The 26,380-nt window shown below is 43.2% G+C and overlaps 2 protein-coding genes across 3 annotated transcripts in view; one reads left to right on the top strand and one right to left on the bottom strand.

The window, feature by feature from the left end:
- Nucleotides 1–232: 232 nt before the first annotated feature.
- Nucleotides 233–26,380, bottom strand: part of LOC125626317 (zinc metalloproteinase-disintegrin-like NaMP) — a 51,348-nt gene continuing 25,200 nt past the window's right edge. Inside the window, exons 8-25 of one of the 2 annotated variants that reach the window (XM_048829103.2) lie at nucleotides 25,518–25,589; nucleotides 24,075–24,244; nucleotides 22,894–22,978; nucleotides 21,329–21,459; nucleotides 19,682–19,859; nucleotides 17,952–18,041; nucleotides 16,449–16,644; nucleotides 13,898–14,000; nucleotides 13,185–13,341; nucleotides 11,345–11,425; nucleotides 10,379–10,457; nucleotides 8,655–8,757; nucleotides 8,214–8,310; nucleotides 7,620–7,685; nucleotides 5,627–5,683; nucleotides 5,323–5,400; nucleotides 3,438–3,500; nucleotides 233–2,432 (exon numbers count right to left, since the gene is read on the bottom strand). In XM_048829103.2, the coding sequence (XP_048685060.2) occupies nucleotides 2,400–2,432; nucleotides 3,438–3,500; nucleotides 5,323–5,400; nucleotides 5,627–5,683; nucleotides 7,620–7,685; nucleotides 8,214–8,310; nucleotides 8,655–8,757; nucleotides 10,379–10,457; nucleotides 11,345–11,425; nucleotides 13,185–13,341; nucleotides 13,898–14,000; nucleotides 16,449–16,644; nucleotides 17,952–18,041; nucleotides 19,682–19,859; nucleotides 21,329–21,459; nucleotides 22,894–22,978; nucleotides 24,075–24,244; nucleotides 25,518–25,589 (1,839 nt within the window). In that variant the 3' untranslated portion in view covers nucleotides 233–2,399. Of the gene's footprint in view, nucleotides 2,433–3,437; nucleotides 3,501–5,322; nucleotides 5,401–5,626; nucleotides 5,686–7,619; nucleotides 7,686–8,212; nucleotides 8,311–8,654; nucleotides 8,758–10,378; nucleotides 10,458–11,344; nucleotides 11,426–13,184; nucleotides 13,342–13,897; nucleotides 14,001–16,448; nucleotides 16,645–17,951; nucleotides 18,042–19,681; nucleotides 19,860–21,328; nucleotides 21,460–22,893; nucleotides 22,979–24,074; nucleotides 24,245–25,517; nucleotides 25,590–26,380 lie in introns of both variants that reach the window. The other variant, XM_075123460.1, reaches the window with a different exon arrangement.
- Nucleotides 24,187–26,380, top strand: part of STC1 (stanniocalcin 1) — a 194,966-nt gene continuing 192,772 nt past the window's right edge. The window contains exon 1 of the mRNA XM_048829115.2: nucleotides 24,187–24,275. The gene's annotated coding sequence lies outside the window, so the exon portion shown is untranslated. The remainder of the gene's footprint in view (nucleotides 24,276–26,380) is intronic.

Below are 26,380 nucleotides of genomic sequence, written 5' to 3'. Positions count from 1 at the left end.
CAGTTTACATCAGCTGAAGATCCATCCCACTGCATTAATACAAAACTTTGCTGGGCAGTTTGAGCAAAATTTGGAGTCCCGTGGATTTTATAGGATTATAAATGATCCCACTCATCTTTTATATGTATTATGTGCAATTGATGATGTTCTACAAAAAATACTCTGCTTTTCTTAGAACATTTTAAGACAGAAATATTTGTAAATACATTATATATAGGTAATAAAAATAACATTTTAAAATCTCCATACACCATGTTTAAACTTGCTTATATTAAATACAGCTTTGAATACAAATAGAGAAGAAGTGATTCCAAAGTGGGAGACACAAATGTTCTCCCAATGAAGTTGAATCTAAAAAAAATGTACACCCAAAACTGACAGCTTACAAGGCAAGTAACAGAATATTATCATTTCATCGCATGGTTCTTTCTGTTACAGTGCTTGATTGACAGCCCAAAGGAAATCACAGCATAAGAGAAGGAATGGATATTTTTCACATTCTTGTTTTTGTTTCAGAGAGACAACAGTGGGCAGGTCAATACTTCTATCTACCTTTTTTTTTTTTAACTTAGCTGTTGACGATCAAAATAAGATACTGTAAGCCAGAATTTCAACTGGTGCAAACCGGCACAACTGCGCTAACCTCTACGAAGCTTAGATTTACACCAGCTGAGGATATGGCTCTTTTTAAAGAGCAGGCCAAACAGGGAATGCTCAGGACCTGGCATGGATTAGAGTTACGATGCAATTCCAGATTTCATGTGGAGGCTAATTCAAGGCTATGACTTCACTTCGGTGGTTCTGCAGCCGGGAGAAGATCTCCCTTCGCGACACTTTTGTGCCCAGGTGGTGTAAATCTGCCATCCCGAACCACATCCTAACCCGTTCTGAAAATGAAAGGACCATTCTGCTTTTGAATGTGACCTAGAACCAAACCTGGTTCAAACTGGAACCTCTATGAAATGTTGGGTGCTTGGGATACAAGGTTCATCTTATTTTTTTGGAACATCTTTTTTCCTTGACACATACTCCCATGTGCTTTAACCTAAATATAGTGATGCTAGTAACATCAATCATATCAATGCCCCAAGTATCAATAACAGCAGTGCCAGCAGCCCAGAACTAATGAACACCCCTCTAGTAACATACTAGTGTGCAAAGCCCCAGACACAGGAGCAGTCTTACAATAATAAATCAATGTGCCCAGCCTAGTACTCATTAGCAAACTTACAATAATACAACAGAGTGCAAAGAGTAATCCTACAATTAAGAAAATACCAGTGTTTCTCTGCTGGAATGTGGCAGGGTGGGAAGGGGGAAGAGGAGATAATTCTGGAACTAAGTGGTGAATAAAACCATTTATTAAGGGATTTTTTTTCATTGTCCCTGGAGTTCAATTATGGCATCTGAAGTTCCATGTCAGGCTGGCAAAGCATGCTTTTCAGGAGCATTGTGATCCAAGCAGCTAGCTGGTTGACTGTAATACAGTCTCTGACCATGTCTCCAATCTTCCCAGCTCAAAATAGCTCACTGTGGGGCCTTTAAAGTGGTAGAGAATAAAGGGGTACTATAATCCCAAAGGATCTTTTCAGAACCAAAATACTTCTCAGATCTCAAGCGTTGCCAGTCAGTGCAAGAGCTAATAAACTGACGAACAGGAGGGTAATCCAGCCTCATGCTTCAATGTTAAAAGGGGACTTCCTCCAAGGGTCAGGAAGGAATTTTGTTCTACCCTTGACAGCTTTGCACATCCTTTTGAAGCATCAGGTGTTCACCACTGAAGGCAATGTTGGGCCATTGATCCAGCTACTTTGATGGTCCTTCAACTTTACATGTAGTTTGCAATTTACAGACAGAATCCAGCGCACCAGACTTTCCCAAATCTTAGACTCTAGAATCATAGGACTGGAAGGGACCTCGAGAGGTCATCTAATCCAGTCTCCTGCACTCATGGCAGGACTAAGTATTATCTAGACCGTCCCTGATGTGTTTGTCTAACTTGTTCTTAAAAATCTCCGATGATGGAAATTCCACAGCCTCCCTAGGCAGTTTATTCCAGTGCTTAACCACCCTGACAGTTAGAATGTTTATTTTAATTCCAACCTAAAACATATACTGAGCTGGTTTAATAACTCACATATGGTCCCCCTCAGTTCAGTTTGCTATTCCCCTGGCTTTTCCTCTGGAAAGCCAGGAATGGCAGGCTGATGTCATTATCCAAGGACTACAACATTATTTGAAAAACACATTTTCTTTCAAAGAAATTGCCAGTCCATTTAAAAAAGAAAGTTAGTGGAACGATCATAATTTCCTTGGCAAAGGCAGGAACCACAAGGTGAACGGAGATGGAAACTGTCCCTCAGAATGTCAGGAATCTTGATCATTCTTCTTCAGTAGCTTCATACTCTGGGTTTGACTGGTGGTTTTAAAGCCTGAGTGAAAACAAACAAATGGAACAAATCAAGTGACTGACACAAGATTTTCCACAAATTCTACTCAGCATTGCACAACGTGGTGAGATGCATTGTGGGTTTTTTCCGTACCTCCGCAGCATCAGAGAATAGCCATTGCTGCAGATTCCGGACTTGATGGGTAAATGGTCCGGTTCCTATATTCCAGCAACCCTCTTAAGAGCCAGATCTGATACCCTTACTCATTCTGAATGACACCTTACTCCGAGAATGGTCCCACTGAATCACATGTTGTATAAAATACTACTCAGCGTGAGTAAAGGTAATTGAAATCTGGCCCACAGTTGTTCTACATAATAATAATTTTTGTATTGCAGTAGGACATAGAGGCCCCATTATGCTCGGCATTGTACTCATATATAGCAAAAGAATCATCATTCAAAGGCACCGATTCTGCAAAGACCTGTGCACATGCTGAGACTAGTCAGACGCTTAAAGTTAAGCGCACGGGATAATTCTTTGCAGGGTCAGAGCCTAGACCACATGCGGAGTAGTGCTGCTGAGATCCTGTACTTTTATTACAGGATTAAAACCCTGCACTGTAATGCAAACCGACGAAGACAATTAGAAAGTAAAAGCATTTTAAATACCAACTACTGGACTGTGCTGCTAACAGTCTTGACAGCTCTGTCTCTCCAAAAATCTTGGCTCTCTACCACTCCTCCATACCTCCCCCGCAAACTAACCAGACTGGATTCCCTTTATTTGCCTTCATGTTGTTGAGCCTTTAAGGAGTCGTGTTTTTTATCTTTTCTTCACAGCCATGAGTGCTGGAAACTTACTGGTTTTGAGTTTGTTGTAACCTGACTCCAGGAGCTATTAGGGCCTTGTGGGAAAAAAACACCAAGAATCATGCAGCTCACAGTGAAATCATGAATTGGCAGCACTGTGTTAAGATTTATCTTGATCTCTATCTTGCAGTCAGTCATACTTGGAATATCCACATGTATGGTGTACTTGAGTTACCTGTGGTGGGGGTGCAGGTTTGCCCTTTGGGACTGGTGAAGGAGTGGACTTTGTCTGTGCTACCTGTGACAAAAATATAGTTGTTATACCTCCCTTTTGAAGTGAGTACAGAGCTGAGCTGCTACTGGGGTTATCTCCCATATTTACCAAGACCTTTCCAGAGACAAAAAGTAAATAAGCAAGTAGCATTGTGATCCTAAATATTTTCCTCCTACACCAGGGGTCTCAAACACGCGGCCTGCAGAGTTATTTCCTGCGGCCGCCAAGCTCCCCTCCCCTCCCAGCGCACCGCGTCCCCGCTCCTCTGCCTACCTCCAGGCGTTTCCCACCACCAACCAGCTGTTTGATGCTTAGCCCTTTCCTTGAGGGAGGGGGAGGAGCGTGGAGCTGCATGCTCGGGGGAGGAGGTGGAGAAGAGGCAGGGCAGGGCAGGGGCGGGGATTTGGGGAAGGGGTTGGATTAGGGGCAGGGAGGGGGCAGAGTTGGGGTGGGGACTTTGGGGAAGGGGTGGGAGGAGGCAGGGCAGGGGTGGGACCTATGGAAGGGGTGGAGGGGGCGGGGTAGGGGCAGAGGTGTGGGCTTTTGTATCTTTTTATGAAAAGGTGTCAGTGATGCGGCCCTCGGGCCAATGTACTAGTAGTCCTCCTGTGGCCCTTGTGGTGATTTGAGTTTGAGATCCCTGCCCTACACACACAACAGATGTAAACAGACAGAAACGTAGATCCCGATTCTGGAAAGCACTTGAGCATGTGAAAACAACGAGGAGCCCGGTGGCACCTTAAAGACTAACAAATGTGTTTGGGCATAAGCTTTTGTGGGTAAAAAAACACTTCTTCAGACGCACAGAGTGAAAATCACAGATACAAGCATAAATATACTGGCACATGAAGAGAAAGTGGAGAACCAGTGATAAGGCCAATTCAGCCAGGGTGGATGTGGTCCACTCCCAATAATTGAGGAGGAGGTGTCAATACTAAGAGAGGTATATGCTTTACATATGGGATGTAAATTCATCTCTATCAGCAAAGGGTATTCAATAGGGCTACTCAGCTGCTTAAAGCCAGGCACATGCTTGAGGCAATGACTGAGGAAAGCATCTCTATTTTGGATAGCACTTAAGCACATGCTGAACTTTAAGCATGCACTTAGGTCCCATTTGAAGTCAATGGGACTTGCGCTTAACTTTGAACACATGCTTGTGCTTTGCTGAATTGAAACCTTAATGAAAAATCCTTGCTCATGCAAGCAGTAGCATTGACTGTGGTGGGATTACTAGCAGGAGTAGAAATTGCTAGTCTGAGTAAGGACGGGAGGATCAAGCCCTCGGGCAGCAAGAGTTTGAGTGTTGTTTGCTTGGGTTTGGTTGTGTATTTTGCTTTTTAGGCAAACTTTCTGGCCTTTCTCATTTACACCAAAGGTGCTTTTATACTGCTGTGTTAGTGCGATGTGGCCTTAGTGTAAATGCAAACTAGGCCCACTGTGTTTAAAATTCTTTCCCCCTGAATTTTATTAAAAAATTATTGATGACCTACTCTCCTGGTCCTGCCCTTTCAGTACATCTGAGGCAATTTTAGTGACTACTCGACATACATAGGAACACTGCAAAAATGGGACATAATAAATAATTTTAATATATTAGGTATTTGTATCACTCACCATCCCAGTCACGGATTAGGACCCCATTGTGCTAGGTGCTTTACAAACACAGAACAACAAAAAGATGGCCCCTCCCCAAAGAGTTACAATCTAATTAGCTTCCATCAGTTTTAACCATGAAACTGAAAACACTGGCCAGTGTCCACTGCATCATGATTATATCACGTGTAACTTGATTAGATAAGATCCATGAGAAAAGAATGGACCAGGATTATGGAAGTCTACTTACCGAATTGCCCATGACAGGAGTAAAGGCTGGTTTGGCAGTAGGAACTGGAGGTGGTGGAATGGTTGGCTTTACGATAGGCTGAAAAAGAAGAAAATAAAAAATATGTTTACGCTGAGAGATCGTGTGTGTGTGTGTGTGAGAGAGAGAGAGGGAGAGGCCTCTGTCCCTTATTCAGAATTGCCCCAGCCTTACAAGTCTAGAGATGAAATCCTGGCTGCATTGAAGTCGTTGGGAGTTTTGCCATTGATTTCAACGGGACCAGGATGTCACTCTTCTTCTTTAAATCCACTTATGAGGTTCTTACCATTTTTGTATTTTGGTGGATGGCTGGCCTGCCATTGGATCTCTCCTCTGGGATATTCTAGGGAGCAACAATAAGTTATAATATGTTAGTGTTGCAGGGGGAAAAAAGGCAGTTTACAGGTTTATGGCTGACAACATACTGAGCTTTCAACATTAAACAGCCGAATACAGCACAGATTGTAGTATTTGACTTCCAGGACACTACTGATAAAAACCTATCCATTTCCCCAAGCTTTTTCCAGAGGGGATGTGGTGACAAACTGAAGTTGGAGTTTTTGTCCTGGTCGTCTCTTTAATCCGTTGGAGCTGACATATCAATTTAACTATTTGTGTTTCAATTACTTTATAATTGATGAGCATGCACCTGAAGATGGGAGAGGCGTGTTTTTATAAATACAAAGATAAATCCAATCCAATAAGCATTCTTTAAGGTGTATGCTCTTCTTGCAGCCTTAAATATTCAAATCTATGAACTCTAATGATTGTAGTGCCGAGATTATTTTGCTCTGGCTCAGATGTCACCACTCGAGATGGGTCCGAAACGCAGAAATTTGGACTGGGGGAGGGGGACAAGTTTCCCAAAGCTTTAGGGATTGTTTAGATCTAGAGCTTTGTTTTGGGCCAATTTCTAATCACAATAGGGCCAGTCTTGAAAGATACAAATCACCCACTGTGTGATGCTGAGCGTCCAGGAGTAGATGATGAGGGCACTCAGCATTTTGTGGAATCGGGCCCAGTGCTCAGTCTGATTTCTTGGCCGATATTTACAAAATGGTTTTGCATATTGAATCTATCCAAAGGACTTGCCTAGGACGCAAATGGAAGTCTTTCCATTGTGTCAAGCTCTTATAGCTTATAGGTGGTCTCATAGCAAACTCATGAAGGTGCACAGAAACAAGTCCATCAAGCAGACAAACAGAAGACTGGCGTGGACATACTGTGGAATTGAATGGAAAATTGGTGTAGGAGTCTGTAGACCTGAGATGCTTTGCAGTTGCGCATGTAGATATTACGGATCAGTAGCCTATCAAAATATGTGATGATGATCTTCTACTCTCTGAGGCCTATTCTTCCATGATATGCACATGCAAGTCCCCTGTTAGCATTAATGGGAGTTAGACACCCATCATCGAGGAGCAAAGAGTTCTCCAAAACTTATTAAAGTATATTGGAGCTAAGCAAAAATGGTAGCAATTTTTGCACAAGGTATATTTTGTTTGTTTGTTGCCAGTGACTTCACACCCATTACATTTTTCTTTCCAGCAAAATTTGAATTTACTGTCTTTGCATCAAAAGCTTAAGATTTCAGTGTTAGACTTTGAATTTTGAAAGGGTCCGTTTTCCTGTGAAAACTTTGAAGCCTGGCAAACTTTTCTGCGAAATGGGCTCCGTTCTTCAGCAAAATGAGAGAAATACGAAAAGGTTGAGAGTATTTTCACCTTTTCTTGTGCACAGATCCCCTATTTCTGATTTATATCCACTGCTGCGAGCAATTAAAGGCCAGATGGGAGCTCACACTGTTGGGCAGCTATTCAATTATTTTCTGTCTGTTGCAAGTTCGTTGTTCATGACTGAGCAAAGCCCTTAGGCATATGCTTAACTTTAAGCATATGAATAGTCTCTTTGAATAAGCAGATCATTAACAGATTGGCTAAGTAGGAACTTGAGTGCTTTGCTAGACTGAGATCTATAATCCATCGATGAGCTGGCAGTGCCCATTTTGCAAGGAATGTGTTTGTTTGGATATGAATATATTATAGATGGCGGGTTTGGGCAGCATTATTCCCCTTTCTAGCCATCTATGTTAGCCCTGAAAGAACAGAGAGGGGCCTGATCCAAAGTCCACCGTCATCAATGGAAGTCATTCCACTTTTGATGGACTTGGGATCTGGCCCCAGCTGTGGCTGACCATTACATCCCTTTGAATGCTGTGTTCAGCCTTATCAAAAATAAAATTGATTTTAAAAAAGAAAACAGTCTCCGGCTGTGCTCACAACATAGGCTTGTGGCTTGTTTGCCTGGTGTGGAGGAGTGGGAAGGAGGAATCTTGTGTTGTGGACCTGAAAACAGGAAAAGAGAAGAAACTTGATATGAGCCTTACTTTAAAATCTTTATCTTGCTTATTGATTTTGCTCGCAACCCCTCGCTCCAGACTGACAAAGTACAGAAATTAGACTCTCTAAGCCAAATGGTCTACCCACTAGGCTGCGCTCCCACCCTACCAGAGCTGGGAACAGAACCCAGGAGTTGTGATTCCAAGCTCTTTGCTCTAATCACTAGATTAATCTTTAGACTCAGGCCCTTATTAATCATAGAATATTAGGGTTGGAAGAGACCTTAGGAGGTCATCTAGTCCAACTCCCCTGCTCAAAGCAGGACCAACACCAACTAAGTCATCCCAGCCAGGGCTTTGCCAAGCCAGACCTAAAAAAACCTCTAAGTATGGAGATTCCACCACCTCCCTAGGTAACCCATTATTAAGTAACTGCAGGTAAGTTTTGAAATTTTAGCCACTCTATTACAGTGATGGCAGAATATAAGCAGAGCACCAAGCAGTCTGTAACTCAGCCATACATCCAGATTCTCACCTGGACAGGTACCCCGGGTGCAGCGTTCGGTCTTCTGTTCTGTACTTTCCCTGAGAAGCCTTGGTTTGTCTCTCCAGATACACCTTTGCTCTGGCCACTACAAAGACATTATAATTTGCACTTCGGTTTGTATGTGTTATCTCGATTGTCTTAAAAAAAAAAAAAGACATTATACCATGGAAAGCGTTCCACATGTTGAGTTTAAATAGCTGGCTTACTATTGTTTACTTTTACTTTTTTTAAAGAGCAATGTATGGACATTAATTAGTCCTGAGAGGTTGGGGTGAGACCATGGCACTTTCAGGTCCCAGGGTTAACATCTCCCATCCTTCCTGCACTTTTCAGAGAAGCCTGTGGGAGCGAGGAGCCCATCTCCTATTGAAAAGCTCCAGCCTTAATTCCTTCAAGATTTTTTTTATTCCAAAAGGATAAACATTGTACCTCTGAGCTTGCTTCTTCTTAGCATTTCGGTAGCGGATGATTAAAGCAGCGACTATCACAATGATGGCAAGGGCAGCTAGCACACCGGCAACGATGGCGAAATCTGCAGGGATGATACATTGCAACACGTGACTGTTTTGCGACAACACTGAGATGTAACAAAGGCATGTAGATATGGCATCATCATTTTCCCACGCTAAGGGCTTTCTTAAGGCTAAATTGCATTCCAATCAAAAGCGGCCACACGAGGGAGACTCCAGCCCATTCTTCTGCATGACTGCGTAGTGCTGTGTCTAGCTGGATCCTGGGTCTGTGCATGTAAGGGGAGAACAAGAATTGCACGGCTGCTCGATATTCACTCATCACCTCACTAGCAAGATGGGCAGAAGGTTGGGGAGTAGGTCAGGACATTGTGTCAGCCAGATGGCTGCCAGGAGGAGGAAGAGGATGTGTCATAGAAAGGCTGACACAGCATATTTCTCCAACCAATGACAGATGGAAGTCCAGAGAAATGGTGATTTGGAACGGTGTCTCTGAGACACAATTCCCTGCCTCCCCAGTGCCTCTCCTGGGTATGTGTAATGTCAGATTGTTGGTACTCAGAACTGAGTCTTCAAGCTCATTCTTGCACACAATGATCTTAAAAAGTTTCCTATTGAATAACAAAAGTTGGGGAGAGGGCAGGTGAGGACCTTAATAATAAAATTCAGTATGTTTGGGTGCTTTCTCTCTTCGAAGCACTTTGCACATACTCACGAATCCTCACAGCGCTTCTGTGGGACTCTGGACCAAGTTCAGAATTGGTGTAGGAGGTTTTCCTCTAACCAACCACAGTGGGTTTTCAGCTGCTTACACCAGTTCTGCATGTAACCCCCCTCTGACTGTAATCTAGCTTTTAATTTTGTTGTAGATAACTTGAAGGCAGGAATGAGTCTGGGGCTTTGTCTTCACTGCTTAAAAAGCTGTTTCTGCCATGGGGTGACTAACATATTAGCTATTCTGCTGTAAAGTTCTAGTGGAGAAAACACACCGTAGTTTTACCACGAAGCAAAATTACAAGAAGTCAACCACGGGCAAGCCGTTTAGCGTTGTCCTTGCCGAGCTACTTTGTGGTAAAAACTACAGGGAGATCGTCTCTACCAGGATTGTACAGGTGTAAAAAAACACATTTTTAAGCAGTGAAGACAGAGCCTGCCCCTCTCCCCCCCCCCCACCCAGAGATGTGTCAATTCTTTAGGGCTATCAGAAGTAACCGCTTTTTTTAGTCACTCAAATAAGCAGCGATGACGGACATGCAGAGATACAAAGGGGAATGAAGGTGCTGTATCCTGGTCTACACTAGGAACTTAGGTTGGTGTAACCGCGTTGCTCAGGGCTCTGAAAAATCCACACCCCTGAGTGACATAGTTAAACCGACCTAACTCCTGGGGCAGATAGCACTCGGTCAATGGGAGAATTCTCCCATCACCCGAGCTACTGTCTCTCAGGAGCTGGGCCACCTACCCTGATGGGCAAACCCCTCCCGTCAGCATAGCTAGCGTCTTCACTGAAGCGCTGCTGTAAGTGTAGGCAAGCCCTTATGGTCATAGCTTCAGCTGGAGCGAATCCCCGTTGTTGTTCCTCTAAAGTCAGTGGAGCTGTGCAGCTCACGCCAGCTCTGTTTGGCCTGCAGTTTATGGGCTGACCAGTGTCTCGCTTGATCATATTTATCACAGCCTACTCACACTGAACTGTTGTGGTACTGTCACAGCTGGGCGGTGCCCATCCTTCTTCACACTGGCATTGCAGTTCATGGTCACACACCTAGGAGAACAGAGGTCTGATATTAGTCTTTAAACCAGAGTCAAGAGAGTGAAGAAGCTAGCTTAATGCCCGTGGCTAGTGTTAATCCACGTTTATACCAGTGTAAGATCAGAATTTGGCCTATTTATTATACATAAATATATCAGCAGGATTGACAGCCCATTAAAGTCCACGGGGATCTTTCCATTGCCTTCAGTGGGCTTTGAATCAGGCTTCCAATGATGGGGCCCGCTGCAGTGAAGTGTAAAATTCCTATTCAGATAGATGAGAAGTTAGCTCACATAATGATAGTACTGACTTCTTACAATGCACTTTCACAGGCCTGATTCTCCACTCTCCTGCACCTTGTACAGTCACGTACCCTTGTGCAAAGCAAATGTAGAGTGCTCCGTGTCCATCTCGGTAGCATTTTACACCAATGTAAATTACTACACAAGGTGTGTGGCAGCAGAGAATTAGGCCCTACATCTCTAGACCTCTGAGCATTTTGTAAAGGAGGCATAAGGCCTGGTCTACACTTAAAATTTAGATCGACGTAACTACATTGCTCAGAGGTGTGAATTTTTCCTAGGGATAGAGCCCAGGTCTCCTGATTTCCAATCCAGTTTGCTACCCAAGGATTAAGATCCCTCCTGAAAATCATTTACGCTATCATTGTATGTGATCTCCTTAGCAAAGGTACTGATATATTATTGGGTTACGTGTGCTCCTGTGAAACCACAGGACGTTTCGGACTCAGTTCATCTGGATTCTTTCATTTGATCACACATTGCCAACCCCCCTGGACTTAAAAAATCCTATAGCTGTTACTGTAATATCAAAACTGGGCTTTAGTCCACACACAAGAGCTTTTCTTAGTGTCCTTGGCAATAAGACTCAGATCTTACAGCATGTCCGTTGCACTTGGCGGAACAGTTGGTTGACTTGTAGGCTCTCTCGATATCAACACATTGTCCCTTGCTGCACACCTGAAATTCAAAGTGCATGTGTGATCAACAAGAAGGGACTTTCAGCTTTCATAAATTGCATCACTGTGTAATAATTGTGTCAATTGTAATGTGGTGAGCAGTGTAAAGGGGCATTAAAGTGTGTGTACAAATGTATTTTACATAGGCATTAAGGGCCCCGAGGTGTAAAGGGTCCTTAATATAACTAAGAATCAGACACTGTATAAAGAAAAATAGCATGATTCTCAGTTACACCAAGACCACTGTGCACTGCTATAGCAGTGTAAAAGGGCGTTAAAGTGGAAGTCAATTATATTTACTCCACATTTCAAGCTACAGCAGCATACAGGGGACTTCATGTAAATGAAGATCGGGCCCAAAGCGTTATTTCATTGTACCCAGGGTTGGTAGAAATGTTACAGAACTTGAAATTTTGATGTCATTTTTCATTGAAATTTTGAATAGATTACAAAAAAGGGAAAGTGTGTGTGTGTGTGTGTGTATCAATATTCCCCCTTCCCTGTTTTCCAAACCAGCTTTTACTGTACCAGATGTGGCTAACAGGTGTTACTCGATCTTTGATATATCATGTTCTGTGTTTTGTACAGCACCTAGCACAATGGGGTTCTGGTCTGTGACTAGAGCACTGAGAAACTACCACAATACAGCATCTTCCCGTTTATCTGAATAGCCTGGGCGGGGGGCCCATAGATTTCATTTGGATAATCAGGTGTTGGGATAATCAAGAGGGCAGCCTTTCATCCCAGCCCCCCTAGTGTTCTCTCTTGCAGTCAGAAACAGTTGGACAGGGTATAGACTTCGCTGTTATCACTCTGCATGCGCAGTAGCCGCAAGGCAGTAGACTCCCTAGCACCTGGGCTCCTCTTGCAGCTGCTCGGCTCAGTGCATGTGTGCCCCAACAGTGGCTCCTGCAGGCCGCCTGGGGAGCAGAGTGGAGGGTGCACTGAAGAGGGAGCTGCACATCTCAGTGCTGCATCAGCCAGAGCTACACTATTGACTGGGTGAGGAGCATCTTCACGCTACAGGTGCAGGGAGGAGGCGATGTTCATGCAGGCAGCGGGGCATAGTTGGCAGGCGGTTCCATTGGGGGGTGTGCATTCCGGCAGCTGGGCAGGGGGTTCCACTGCGGGGGGGGGTGCATTCCGGCAGCTGGGCAGGGGGTTCCACTGCGGGGGGGGGTGCATTCCGGCAGCTGGGCAGGGGGTTCCATTGAGGGGGGGGTGCATTCCGGCAGCTGGGCAGGGGGTTCCACTGCGGGGGCAGGAGGGGCATTCCAGCAGCTGGGCAGGGGGTTCCACTGTGTGGGGGGGGTGCATTCCAGCAGCTGGGCAGGGTGGCTAACTGTGGGGTTTGCATACGGGCAGTTGTTTTGGGGTCAGGGACGAGGAAGGGATTTGGAGAATGCAGACGTTTGAATAAATGGGAGTATACTGTACAAATAATAAGTCACATTCTTATCAGCTTTAGACACCTTAAACTCCACATGCCTGATTCTCCATCAGTAACTTTATACCAGTGCAGACTGTAAAATGCATCCAAATCAGAAGGTAGCACTTTACACTCACTTTGTACAGGAATAAATGATGGCACAAAGAGTGAGATGGTAGAAAAATCAGACTTTACGGAGTTGAGTCACTTTGAATAGGACTTTTTTTAAAGTCCTTTTTGTCTTGCAAGAGTGTCTGTGCTATAAACAAGAAACAGCTAATGAAATGAATGGAACAGAAACTACTGGGGGATAAAAACTTCTTTCACTAACCATTCCATCACCACATTTAGTTCCAGCAGCGACCATGCCTGTGTCTTCATTATTGTCATTAGGAAAACTGCCTTTGCATGAGTCGAAAGATAGTAGGTTTCCAGCTGTAGGCATTCGTGAACCACCAGTACAGAATAACTTCCCACACTGTATATCTCTGGGAGGAAAACACTTGCTTATCTTCTAGAATGTCAGAGCACAGCATACCTAGATGTCATATCCCTGAGTCCATACACAGACTAGAACTGAAATAACTAAAGATTTGAATTATAACCCTTATTATTTCAGCTCCAGTCTGTGTGTAGACAAGTCCTGGTGCTCAATTCTCACTGACTTCCAGGGGAATTGAGGATCCTCACACTACTTTGCAGGACAGAATGCTTAATTTAACTGAACCCAGCCTCTGATTCTCTTCGGGTTCATTCTTCCTTTCTCAAAAGCTTCTCTCTCTGACTGATCTCACTCTAGTTTATTATGCTGTCTTTACCTGAATCAGAATTGTATTTAGAAACTGTACTTCTCTCTTTCCATCAGAAACTGCCCTGCTTTACTGCAACATCCAGGTTAAAAAGAGAAAAGCAAACCAGCCCCAATATGAAAGGAAGAGCTGCTAGAAGAGAGTTATCCTAGTTTTTTGCCTCTTCACATGGACATGAATTACCTATTTCCTAGAACCCCCCAGACTTCAACAAGGTAAGTACTTTTTTGCTTACTTTTTTGCACAGGGGATGAATGTGCCATTCACCTTTTTGCAGTGTCCATAATAAACTCCATTCTGGTTAGTCTTATAACAAGAGTCTACAGCTACTGTAGCACCTGGGAAGGAGGCAAAAAAGACAGAAAAGCCATGAAGAGCATGGAAAACAGTATGCCCTGGGCCAGATCCTCTGCTGATGGAAAAGTGGTGGAGCTCCATTGACCTCACCAGCTGAGGAAATGATCCATTCATTCTGTTGACATCACACACGTGTAATCGGATTTGCAGTGGCACATCACTCAAATGTATCCTGGACTACAGTAGCACCCAGGATGTTCTAGGTGCTAGCATATCTACGTAAAAAATAGATGAGGGATAAAGTACATTCAGGGGTGTGTGGCCAGAGGGCATGGCTGGGACATGCCAATCCCCAGCTTTTCATTTTGACTCCTTGAGGTCCATGATGGAACTTCAGCTGGCTCTAGATTACACTGGAGGACCAGGCTAGTGGACCGAGTTTAGGGGAGGGCAAAGGTGAGCTTTATGCAGACCTTCACCCCTCTGTTCTCTGCCTCGTCCCCAGCCTGCACTGTGTGTTCTTTGCACATAGCGGAGGATCCAGTCCCATGTAAACCTATATAAACGCGGGGTTGCATGGCTATAAATGAGGGCAACATTTGCAGCTACGCCTTTAGTGTCTTAAACTGTGAGTTGAGTGTGGTCCAGTGAGTAGGGCACTGGAGTGTAAGTCAGGAGACCTTGGGTCTATTCCCAGCTTGCCACTGGCCTGCTGTGTGGCCTTGGCCATGTCCATACCGCTCTCTGTACCTCTGCCCCCTGGTTTGCATTGCCTATTTCAACTATAAGCTCTTTGGAACAGGGACTGTCTCTTACTGTGTGTTTGCCCGGTGCCTTGCACATTGGAGTTGCTTGGTGTGATGACACTAATACCCAGTGAAGAGCAGCTGATGTTTCTGATGGCTGCGTGTTAAGACAACAAGCACAATACGTTTATGCTGTAAAGATTCATTTGAGTTTTTTGTCTTCTAAAATATCGTCAGTAATGAAGACCCTGCAGTTGGAACCTAGCTTATAATTTGTCCCTAACAAGCAAGGGAGAATGGTGTCTTGTTTGCTCTCCCTGCCCTGTAGTGCCACAAAAACAAATTTTTATCGCTAAGTAAAAAGGGAGCATAATCATCATCACATCAGTGTGAAAACAGAGAAATGGCCTCAATTTATCATGTAAATTCCCCACCCACTGCCAGACTACCTTTTTCCCCAACATTGTGCAAAAGAGGAGGAGTTTTCCAACTTCCTCTTTCCCCAGAAATGCATATTAGAAAGTGTCTGAAATGTGGCACTGAGCTTATGAAACTGGTAGGGATCGTCAGATGCAGTGGTGGCGTAAAAATACTAGATTTAAGCACACATGGCCCAACAACCAAAAACCCCCACATGGAATGAAATCTTTAAAGCTTTTTTCCTTCTTCTTTGGGGGAGGAGTGAAGATGTGTGATCAAGCAGCTGCAAATACTGAGGGTTTGTCTACAAAGGAAAGTTAGCGGGGAGTGAGCTAGGGTGTGAATTTAAAGCCCAGTAGCTACTCTGCACTAACTTCCTGTGTGGACACCTTTCAGAGTAGCAGCCGTGTTAGTCTGTATTCGCAAAAAGAAAAGGAGTACTTGTGGCACTTTAGAGACGAACAAATTTATTTAAGCATAAGCTTTCGTGAGCTACAGCTCACCCTTACTCCTCATTAAGGGTGCCTTTGGTACTTATCTACATGGCCCTGCAGTTTGGACTACAATGCTATGCTATAGCTCCCCTGGGTGGACACCGTTGGCGCAAATTAAAAGATACCTAGTTCGGGATCCTGGACCTTTTAGTTCGCGCTGGAAGTGTCCACATGGGGCAATTATAGAACAGCACACCAGCGCATGCTAATACACACTGCACTTCACACCCCTGTGGTCTGAAACCCGGCCACCATCAACCATTTGACCTACCAATAGGGTGCAAGAAAAGCTATGGGGTTTGTACACGCAAGGAACCTTAGTACCAATAACTCTGTGCTGAGGCATTAGGACAGAAAAGGGAAGTTCTCTCTCTTTTTTTTTTTTTTTTTTTTTTTTTTTTAAGGAAGTATTAACAGATTTCAGAGAAGTTTCTGTTGGCTTTGTTTTCTAAATGAATGTGACTATGAGAAAAGGAGATTAAGCAGGTTCTCCAATGGGAAAAAAAGCTTAAAACTACTCCCCCTCCATGTCTTAGACACATTTTTTGCCATGCTGGGAAAGTGGTAATTGAATACTTGTAAAAACCAGTTAATCCTGATGATAAACTGGGCTGACAATAAATTAAATAGAGTGCTGTAAATATAGCCCCTTCCACAACAGGTGGAATGTTAAGACGCTAGGACCACACCTGCATAACATCATAGCACAGTTACATTGACGTGTTGGCTCCCATTCTCAAAAGGTACTTGACAAATTGTCACAAATCTGTCCTGAACTGTCCCCCTCACCTTAAACAATCTGATTAATTTAATGACAGCATCCACTCACCTGATCCCCAAAGAGCAATGCATTGGCTCTGCAGGGTGGGGCATTTCCCCATGTAACAGTAACCCTGGCCATCTCTGCAAGGGTATCCATTGACTCTGAATCGATCCACTGGGCACTGGTGGGACTGGCCAGTACACAGCTCGGGCAGGTCACAGTCGTGCTTTATCGGTCGGCAAAGAGTCCCTGCTTTTTTAATCTGTAGCAGAAAGAGAGAGCAGTGGTTTTAGACATGCCATTCCCCCATGTCATTTAAAATACCCAGCAATGGACTTATCCCAGGGCTGAATAGGACTTAGAAGTCTCTCACGGTCTGATCACCCATGTTACCCATTAAGGGCAAAGGGTGAGTGTTTGGTAGCTCTGAAAACCAGGCCACCTCGAACCAATTGTGCAGTCCTTCCATGCATGCCTCCCTCATTGAAACTAGTAGAACTTCCAATTCCCAGAGAAATCAGTGGGACTTCTGCATATATAATGACTGCATAATCGGGCCCTTTCATTGAGCCTGCTAATCAGTGACATTGGCAGCCATCCTATAAACTCACTGCTGCTAGCTATAAAATGCTTCTCGCGAGTGACCTTTAAGTGTCATGTGTCATTGCTTTCAAACACCTGATATAATTTCCAGGGAGAGGATTATTTTAGCTTTGGTGCAGATCAGTTATTTGCTGGCTACCGTTATTTCCAATGAGATTCAGAGACATCCTGGGTTAAGCTACTGCCATTTTAAAGAAGGCTGGAAAATATACGCTGCATCATACTATGAGAATCAGAGATGCGGCAAACCCAGCACAATGGGTGTTAATAATAATGCAGATTAAAATACTTCGCAGTTTCTAGTAGAAGGTACTCAGCATATTACACAGAGACAGCCATGGAGCTTGCTGCAGTGGCAACGATGCATTGTGAACCTCCTATGCTCTCCCTTACACACCTTTTCTAACCACTCCTGGCTGTGTTATGGCGAAGTTGGACTGCAAGCTCTTTGGAGAAGAGCCCTGTGATTATTTAGTTGTCCTTAACATACCGTTGCCACCCATGACTTAGTAGGATATAAGGGAAATGGATGATCTTGTGGTTAAGATACAAGCATGAGAGTCGGATGTGGATTTTATTCCTGTGTCTTCCACAGCCACACTGTATGAGTCACATAAACTTTCTGGGCCACAGCTTCAGTGGGTGTAAACTAGGGTGGTTCCACTGACTTCAATGGAGCTATGTCAGTTTATACCAGCTGAGAATCTGGTGCTCCATGCGTCAGTTTACCTGTCTGGAGAGATGGGGAATGCTGAGAGGTTAAGTTAATTAACATTGGGTTGAATTAATCAACCACTTTGAGGTACTCCAATGGAAGGTGCTTGAGAAGTGCAAAGTATGATTTTTGTTATAATGCTGCATCAGAGATAAACAACAGCCATTGTTCCATTTTAAAGGGGTCCTCCTGCCTTGCCCCAAAACCCCACCAAAACCCAAAGAAACAGCTGAGATCAAAAGGGGTCTCACTTGGCAGTTTTCACAGCACTCTCCAAATCCACATTTAGCATTCGGCTTCAGCTTGCACGTCGCAGCTTCACAGCAGATATTTGTGCATTCCTGTGAAACAATCACAGAGAAAATTACTGGCATGGTACAGTGCTCTGTGTTTTGTTTTGTTTTGTTTTTTCCCAGTAGCACATTTCTGATAGGACGGCCTGTACTTCACTTAAAGAGAGAGAACGAGATGCATTTGTGCAACACGTATCTAAAATGGCTTTACGGCAAAGCAAACTGATACTAATCATTCTTCAGGAGGATTGTGCGTGACAACGAAGCATGCTTGATTATAAAATTGCAGAATCAAGTGGTGCAGGGAACGGCTGGTTTTGTGTTTTTTGGGTTTTTTTTTTTTCCTTCGGCACAGATCACATACGGCTCTTCCTTATTGTAACTGAATCGGCTTACAATTCAGCTCAGCCTCACCACTCAGCTTTCTGCTGTCCCCCAATACACGCATTCTGCCTTGACAATCGGCTGGAAACTCGGTGTTCTTAGAAATAAGTTTCCACACTAGCTTCAAGACTGTTTTTTGTGGCCCTAATGACTGTACTGTGTGTCTCGTGGCATTTGAATGGATATTCCATGGAAAAATGCTACTGAAGCATATTCTGGCAGAAGTTAATTCTGGGAGCGAGCAAGAAAATTATTTCATTTGGGCTAATGTACATTTGAGTCAACCTTGATTCTTCCAGCTATACTTCAGAAATGTGTAAAGCTCAACAAACCGTAACGCTGGGTTAATTGAAGATTAGGGTTAATTTAAGGTGCGTTCTGAGCTCCCCAAGGCAACACTGACTGAAGGTCCCCCTTTGCCAGACCAGTAACCTTCCCTCCTCCACAGGTCCTCTGCTTCTCAGGGTTGAAGACCAAGGGCCTCATTTTCAATTACACTAAGGTTCCTTTGCACAACCCAGGCAGTGTAAAGAAGCCTTGTTGTAGGGGTAATTGCAAAGTGGATGGGAAATGCTACCAAATCAGCACACCTCCCAACATTTGCCAGTGGCTAAAGTGGGACAGGTCCTGCCCCCAGGGGTGGGATGCTGGCGGGGGGGAGGGGGGGCGCTACTGGGGTGACACGAGGGAGCTGCAAGTTCGCCCTGCACTCACCCAGTGCTGGTAGCACCTGCAGTTCCTGTCCTGCAGGGCTGGCTGGGCTTGGCTCCGGTGGTCTGAGCACATGCCTGGTTTATGGAAGGGAGGAGTTGTGAAAGGCTAGTGAAGGGGCAAAGCTGGGAGTGAGGAGAGAATAGGAGCGTAGGGAGGGGAGAGGCTGCCAGGGAGGAGAAGGGGGGGACAGGGAGCGGGTCATAATGCTTGCAGCCCAGAATGGAAAGCCGAGCCCAGAGTCGCTTTACCCGGGTTTGTGGGTCAAAGTGGAACAGTCCCATGAAACCTGGGACAGCTGGAAGGTATGAATCGAAGTCGTAGCATTTCATAACCTCGTTGCACTAGGCTAACTGGCTACACAAAGGGCAGAGCAATAGAGAATCTGGCACCTTCTTTGCAGCTCTGAGTTTTCTGCACCCTCAAGTAGCAGAAGGTTTCAGACCTTCTCCCAAGACTTCTGGGCAATCAGGGGTTACTTGTGGAAGAGTGAGGTGGACTTAAAAAACAAGGCTACGTTCAAAGAGCCAGAAGCTTCTGTAGAGTTTCTACCCCTAGATAAATATTATTTTTTCACAACTATTCACAGGTACCTCTGGAGTTCCACAGTCACACTCTTCTCCTTTCTCTACAAAGTTGTTCCCACAAACCGGGGTTGCTACTATGTCTTTCAGTGCAGGCATATTGGTGATGCACATTGGTGTTCGGTTCAATAGGTATTTCTGAAAATCCTGGAGGCTGCATGCAGTAAAATCCTTTGGGATGTTATAGCTGCATAGATGAATCAACATTATTTCAGTGACAACCAATTACACACAACACACAGAGCGTATAGGACATGAATGAAATGAGTGCCCTCGTCCCAGTTAATCAAATACAGTGGTTTCCCCAAATACTCTTTAAAAACCTGGAAAGTTTAGTTTAATTTCTGGGCATTGACAAATATTTTTGTTGGGGTGAAAATTTTAAAAAAAAAAAACTTTTTTGGAGATACTGACAACATGGAGAGAGCATCTTCTTAGATCATAAATTCCTGGCTCTATAAGACAAGTGTGTACAGTGGTTACTTCTGGCACCTGAAGTACCCAGTTTTCCCTAGTATGGTCCTGTGGCAGCAATATTAATCCGTGATCTCTATATCTCAACCACCAACATCCTAAAGTCTCAAATCGGTGTTGAATAGTTTGACCTCGGGAAGTTCTCCTCTCTTACTGGAGTTTAGCACATGGACTAAAGTGGTGGGATATTTTTTTTTCTTTTTTTTAAACCAAAAATACATTGCCACAACCACCCACTCTTCAGACGTATGAAAAAAAGAGGAGAAAAATAACATGACAAAAGGGAAGAGAATAAAGGACGTGTGGTTGTAAGAGAAACACTGGTGAAACAATTAAGGAGAAAGAGTGGGAAGTTTACACAGAATGAAAAGCCACATTTCTAGAGGAGTCAAGCTTGGTCGACACAAATTTTAATCAGCTGGGATATGATACAAAGCCCGTCTACATCAATTCTGCAGATAAACACAAACAGCAGGAAGTGAACCATCATTACGAGTATAAAGGGAAGTTTCTCTTAAGCAAGCCTCTGTGGGAACCGTGAATACTGGATGTCGAGGAAAGGTGGCAGAGTAACAGCCGTGTTAGTCTGTATTCGCAAAAAGAAAAGGAGTACTTGTGGCACCTTAGAGACTAACCAATTTATTTGAGCATAAGCTTTCGTGAGCTACAGCTCACTTCATCGGATGCTTATGCTCAAATAAATTGGTTAGTCTCTAAGGTGCCACAAGTACTCCTTTTCTTTTTGAGGAGAGGTGGGTGTTTTGTTTAACTAAGGATTACGTAAAATTGTGCTGGAAATTTCAGGGATGCTTTCAATTGGCTGCTTATTGGAGAGGCAGATAACTAGGGCAAGTGGCTCTATGAGAGAAATCCACTTAAGTTACAAGCAAGTTTTTCAGGACATGAAACAGGATATGCAAAGACTGGGTAAGTTCTGTCTCACCACAAACATGTGAAGAGTCATGCTTTCTGGGCTCATCGTTTCACATGTTACAGTTATTGTAAGTGTTTGTTTGTGGCGTAGTTCACAGATCCATTTCAACAGTACTCTATTAGCCTTCTCCAAAATCAAGCGAATGGAAAGACTCCCATTGACATCAGTGGGCCTTGGATTGGGCCCAGCTGTATTTTAAAGCACTCACAGGCTTTGTAGTTCCCTTTTTGCAGATGCAAATGCCTCACCTGAGTTGTGCTGCCATGATACAAGATCCAGAATTGCATTTGCAGAAGCTAGTGTCGTGATTCATGCCAAAATTATGCCCCATCTCGTGTGCCATGGTGGCTCCAATTGAAATTGGATTGGTATTATGGTCCTGCGGTGATGAGAACAATAGAACTGTCAGTTAGTTCTATCAACCTGGGAGCAGGTTTGGAACAGAGCACAGCATAAGAGAAATGACATGGCTAAGAAATAGGAATCCCAAAATAAATATCCGCGAATGCAGAATACTTTGTATAAACCTGGAGAGGGATTTTTTTAAATGTTTGTTTAATTGCATCTTAATTAGAAAGCAACAAAATTATTTAGCTCAAAATTCTTTCTCCATCTCTCTCTCTAGACTGGAATTTTCAAAAGAGTCTAAGACTAGAAACTATACCAGTAGACTTAAAGCAGTAAAACTCTTCGCCTCCCTTCAGTGTGGATGCGGTTAAACTGGTATACAAGTGCTTATGCCAGGATAGCTTATTCTGGATCAGGAAGTGAAGCAAACTATAGCAAAACATGACACCTTTATGCCAATATACCTGTATTCAGACTAGGGTTTACACTGGAATACCTATATCGGGGGGGAGAATCACACCCTCAACTGACGTAGATAGACTGGTGTAACTTCTTAGTGTATACCAGGCCTAAGGGAGATAGGCAGCCATTTTTTATTGAATTGTAAGAGGAATTGGCACTTAAATCCCTTAAACTTCTTTGAAAATCCCAGCCCCTCTCCCTCTATTGCATCTAACATTGTAATATGTTTACGTATTATTAAATGATGTGTGGTAGGGAGAAGTGATAAGGGTAAAGAGAACTGCTCTTGCTAGGGATGAATCATGTTTTTTATATCTCATGTGGTTGTGTGCTTTTAAAAGTATGCCAAGGGCTCCTGGAACTCTGGCTGGCTTTCTCTTCTTGGTAAGGAGTTGCTTTTGGGTGGAAATCTAAATAAATAAGCTGTGTTTGATAGTAGAATGGCATAAAAGTCAAGGTGTGTTGCATTATTCCAAAATCCCCATCAGACACTGCAGTATATGCTACTACATCTTGGCTCCTATGTGTTCTAAAGTACGTTCTGTCTGGTTTCACATCCAAATCACATCACATAAAAATCGGGGTATTTGGCTTTAGAGATTTGGCTCGGTCCTTCAAAGCATTTGGCTCAGTCAGTGAACTTTGGGTCCAGAGGTGAACTTCCCTTGCTTTCAAGGAGAGGTTTTGCATCGAATGTTCTGGTTTAGGCGCACATCTACTTCATTTTTTTTTTATCTGTCTCTAATTTAAGATGCTCAGTGTTGTGATTTGGGGTATTCTGGTCAAAACTGATTCCATCGTTTACCCCTTTCTTTTAAATCGTGGTACATGATTCTGTTCTGCTCTTCCTTATATTAGTTTATAAATAAACAGCTCTGTACGCTCTGCAGCCTCATGCAGTAATGAAATGTACCCCAAATAATGCCACGCAGCAAATTGATGTGTTACAAATTCCAGTGACCTTTGCCTGCTGGTTAAATGTTACCCAAAAAACCAACCAGACCTGAACAATGCCTGAGGAATGAGTAGAACTGCACATGGTTCCCACAAAGGCCAATCCGACCGTTGGCCCATCAAAATCAATTGCTCTGTAAGGAAGCAAAAAAACACAGCATGAAGCCCAGTGATCTGTCACAAGGGTGAAAACCTGATGGCATTGCTGGTGGTTTTGTTGATTGAACTGGAGATTCCCTTAGGCATGGTCCCCTTAGTCAGAACCAATATGATTCTCAAGGGCACAAATACTCAAGAGCCTGACTCCCATTGGCTTTCAGTGGGATTTAGGCACTTACCTGTCATTTGTGCCCTTGACACTCTCTCCCTCAGGGTCATAGATGGGACACTGCAGCTGAATAATCTTGAATTTTGGATCTGAATTCCGACTTTGCAGCTCAGATATATCTTTATATTGGCTCCAGTTTAGTAAAGCACTTAAGCACAGGTTCAGTTTTAAGCATGTGAATGATTTCATCGCTTTTCTGCAAGACTAGATTTATCCGAGCATTTAAGTATTTGATTAAATTAATCCTGATTCAGCAAACCACTTAAGGACATTTTTAACGCCAAGTATGTGCTTAAGTTCCACTGATATCAATGGGACATTAGCACATGCTTCAATGTAAGCATGTGCTTTGGTAAACCAGGCCCAGTGGGCTCGTGCCAGAATACTGAATTGGGCACCTCTCCAAAGTTCTGATTCAGAGCAGAATCTGGGTGTGAGCTCTGTATTTCAGGCCCAGATAGATAGATAGATAGCCAGCTGCAAAATTCATATTCAGCTCCTCATTCAGATATTAAACTTCCCCCTCCCCCCCTCCAAAAGTGCATGGGTGCTTAGGTCCATCTCTATTCATTCATTTTATTTGCATTTATACCATTTATGTTGGTATAAATGGTACTACATTTTATAGTATTCCTGTTTTGCCGGAGCTCAGACGAGATGAACATAACCATCTCTTTTGCCCTGAAAAACCTATAGGTTGAAGTCAATAGCAAAACTCCTGTTGACTTAAATGGGGCCAGGGCTTCACCCTATCGATCTGTGAATATTACAACCCGGTGTTTGAAATGACAAAACTAGAACCCTTACAGACTGCATCTCTGGTTATCTTTGTAAACAAGTTTCTGGGTACAAATTCTTCTGGCATATTTGGAAATACAAGTGGAAAAGGCCATGATACGTACGTGAGTAACTGAGCGTTGTCATTATTCTTCCGTTTCAGCAGGTCCGATTGACGCCATGCTGAGAATTTGTCCAAGGTGATGCCTGCTGAAGAATTCACAGTGAACGGATCCCCAGCCGACCAGATTTCTAGGCCAATCAAAGCCACGTAAATGTTTATGGCTTTGTAAACCTGCAGTAAGGAGAGAGCAAGGACAGAAGAAGTAAGTAACCTATAATTTTTTCAGACAGCAGGGACGTATTCTGATAATGAGTTTGTTTTTAATCACCTAACATTTGTTCATTTCTAAAACTAGACGAACTTTTCTGAATTCTGAAATTCCAGTGAAGTTTTGAAACTAAAAAAAAACAGAAAAAATCTGATTTTTCTTAATTCTGCCTCTTCTCCTCCCCCCCGCCCCCCCTCCCCATCTTTTGGACCAACTTAAGAAACTGTCAAAATAAGTCACATTTTGAAATTGCAACAGCATATTTGAAGAAATTACAAACTTAAAAGAGAGGAAAAAAATTGGAAATTTTTCACGACTTCTTTTTAATGAACTCTAATCAGTTTTTTGTTACAGTTGCTACGACATGGATGCCATAAACCCCTCCTTAAAAATATTTGGTTTAGTTATGTAATTATTTCTCCCTCACTTCTGAACATACAGCCCGGGATATTATGGACATGTGGCATATGCTCGGGGCTAGATCTCTAGCTGCTGTGCTAGTAAGGCTCCTTTACACTCTAAGAGCAATATAATAAATGGGGCATTAATCATAAATGAGAATCAGGCACATGGAGTTCAATGGGATTGATTATCGTGTGCTTAAAGTTAAGCACATGCATGCGCATTTGGAGGATTGGAGCCTAACTATATTAAAAAACTCAGTCTATAAAAACTTGGCATAGAGTTTCCTCTGAAGGAAGAATTTTCTTTGAAAATTTGATGGACACTGAAAGATTTTGTGAATATCTGGTCTCTTTATTTAAAAAAAAAAAAAAAGACCTTTGTAGCGTTTATTACAATTTTGCCTTTTACACGAGCATGGTTTGCCACTGACTTGACTTTGTGTAGTAAGTTGCTTGACTGCAAAGATGGTGTAAACCACTATGTTGATTTGGCAGCGTTTCATACCCACTTTGCACTGCTGTGAATAAACCGTGCAAGGCATGGGGCAGTAAAGAATCAGATCCAGTGTCCCTACTGTTGTTTTCAACCAAACCATTGTGGACTATGAGAGAAAAATCATTAGTTTGATATCATGGTCCTGTTGCTTTGAAGGCACAGAGTCTCCTTTCATTTTTTCCACCTGACCCTTTATTTATGCTTTATTCACTCTTTCATAAACGCCAGCAGATCTGATTTTCTTCATTCTTTTCTAGGTGTAATTACAGAAAACTCCCGAGACTGCAAAACTTAATAAATTCTGTAGCACTTTAAGTTAATAATAACAGGGCTTACCATGTTGATGTAATTGATTATTTCAAATACCCGTGTTCTTATACTTGTCATGTTGCGGTTGTACTTCCTATACTGCAAAAATTAATATGAAAGCATCAGTAACAGGATAAGGGAAAAAAATAAAACTGTAATTGTAGGGGAAAAGACCTGAAACATTTCAAATAAAACTGCACCACAGATCAGTGGTCTTTGTTAAAGTGAAATGAAGGTCTTGGTACAGCAACTAATCTCAGTTTACTATTTATCTCATATTCATATCATGTTGTATATTTCAAATCTCTCATACTGTATGATATTCAGCCCTATGCAGAGGGAGAGCACCAGGCCTACTGAAGTCCCCCTGATGCTCTATTTTGTGCATTTAAGTGAGACTTCAGTGGTGCATAGGCCTTGTATTGCAGTGAATTTCACCCATTAGTTGTTGAGATTTGAACAGCTATTTGAGCGCAGATGGTGATGTTAAGACCGTAAGAGCTGTCATACTGAGTCAGACCATGGTTCATCTTGTCCAGGATCCTGTCTCCAACAGTGGCCTGTAGCAGAGCTTCAGTGGGATGTACAAAACAGGGTAATTATGAAGTGATCCACCCCTGTCTTCCACTCCCAGCTTCTGGCAGTCAGAGGTTTAGGGTCACTCTGAGCCTGGGGCTATGTCTCTGACCATCTTGGCTAATAGCCCTTGATGGATCCATCTTCCATGAACTGATCCAGTTCTTTCTTGAACCCAGTTACACTTTTGGCCATCACAACATCCCATGACAGTGAATTCCCCAGAGTAATTGTTCGTTTTGTGGAAAAAATACTTCCTCTTGTTTTTATTAAACCTGCTGCCTATTCATTTAATCAGGTGACCCCTAGTTTTT

Source organism: Caretta caretta, chromosome 26 (assembly GCF_965140235.1).
Source record: "Caretta caretta isolate rCarCar2 chromosome 26, rCarCar1.hap1, whole genome shotgun sequence".
In the NCBI taxonomy this organism is placed as follows: Eukaryota; Metazoa; Chordata; order Testudines; family Cheloniidae; genus Caretta; species Caretta caretta.
This window is presented reverse-complemented; position numbering and strand designations above follow the sequence as displayed.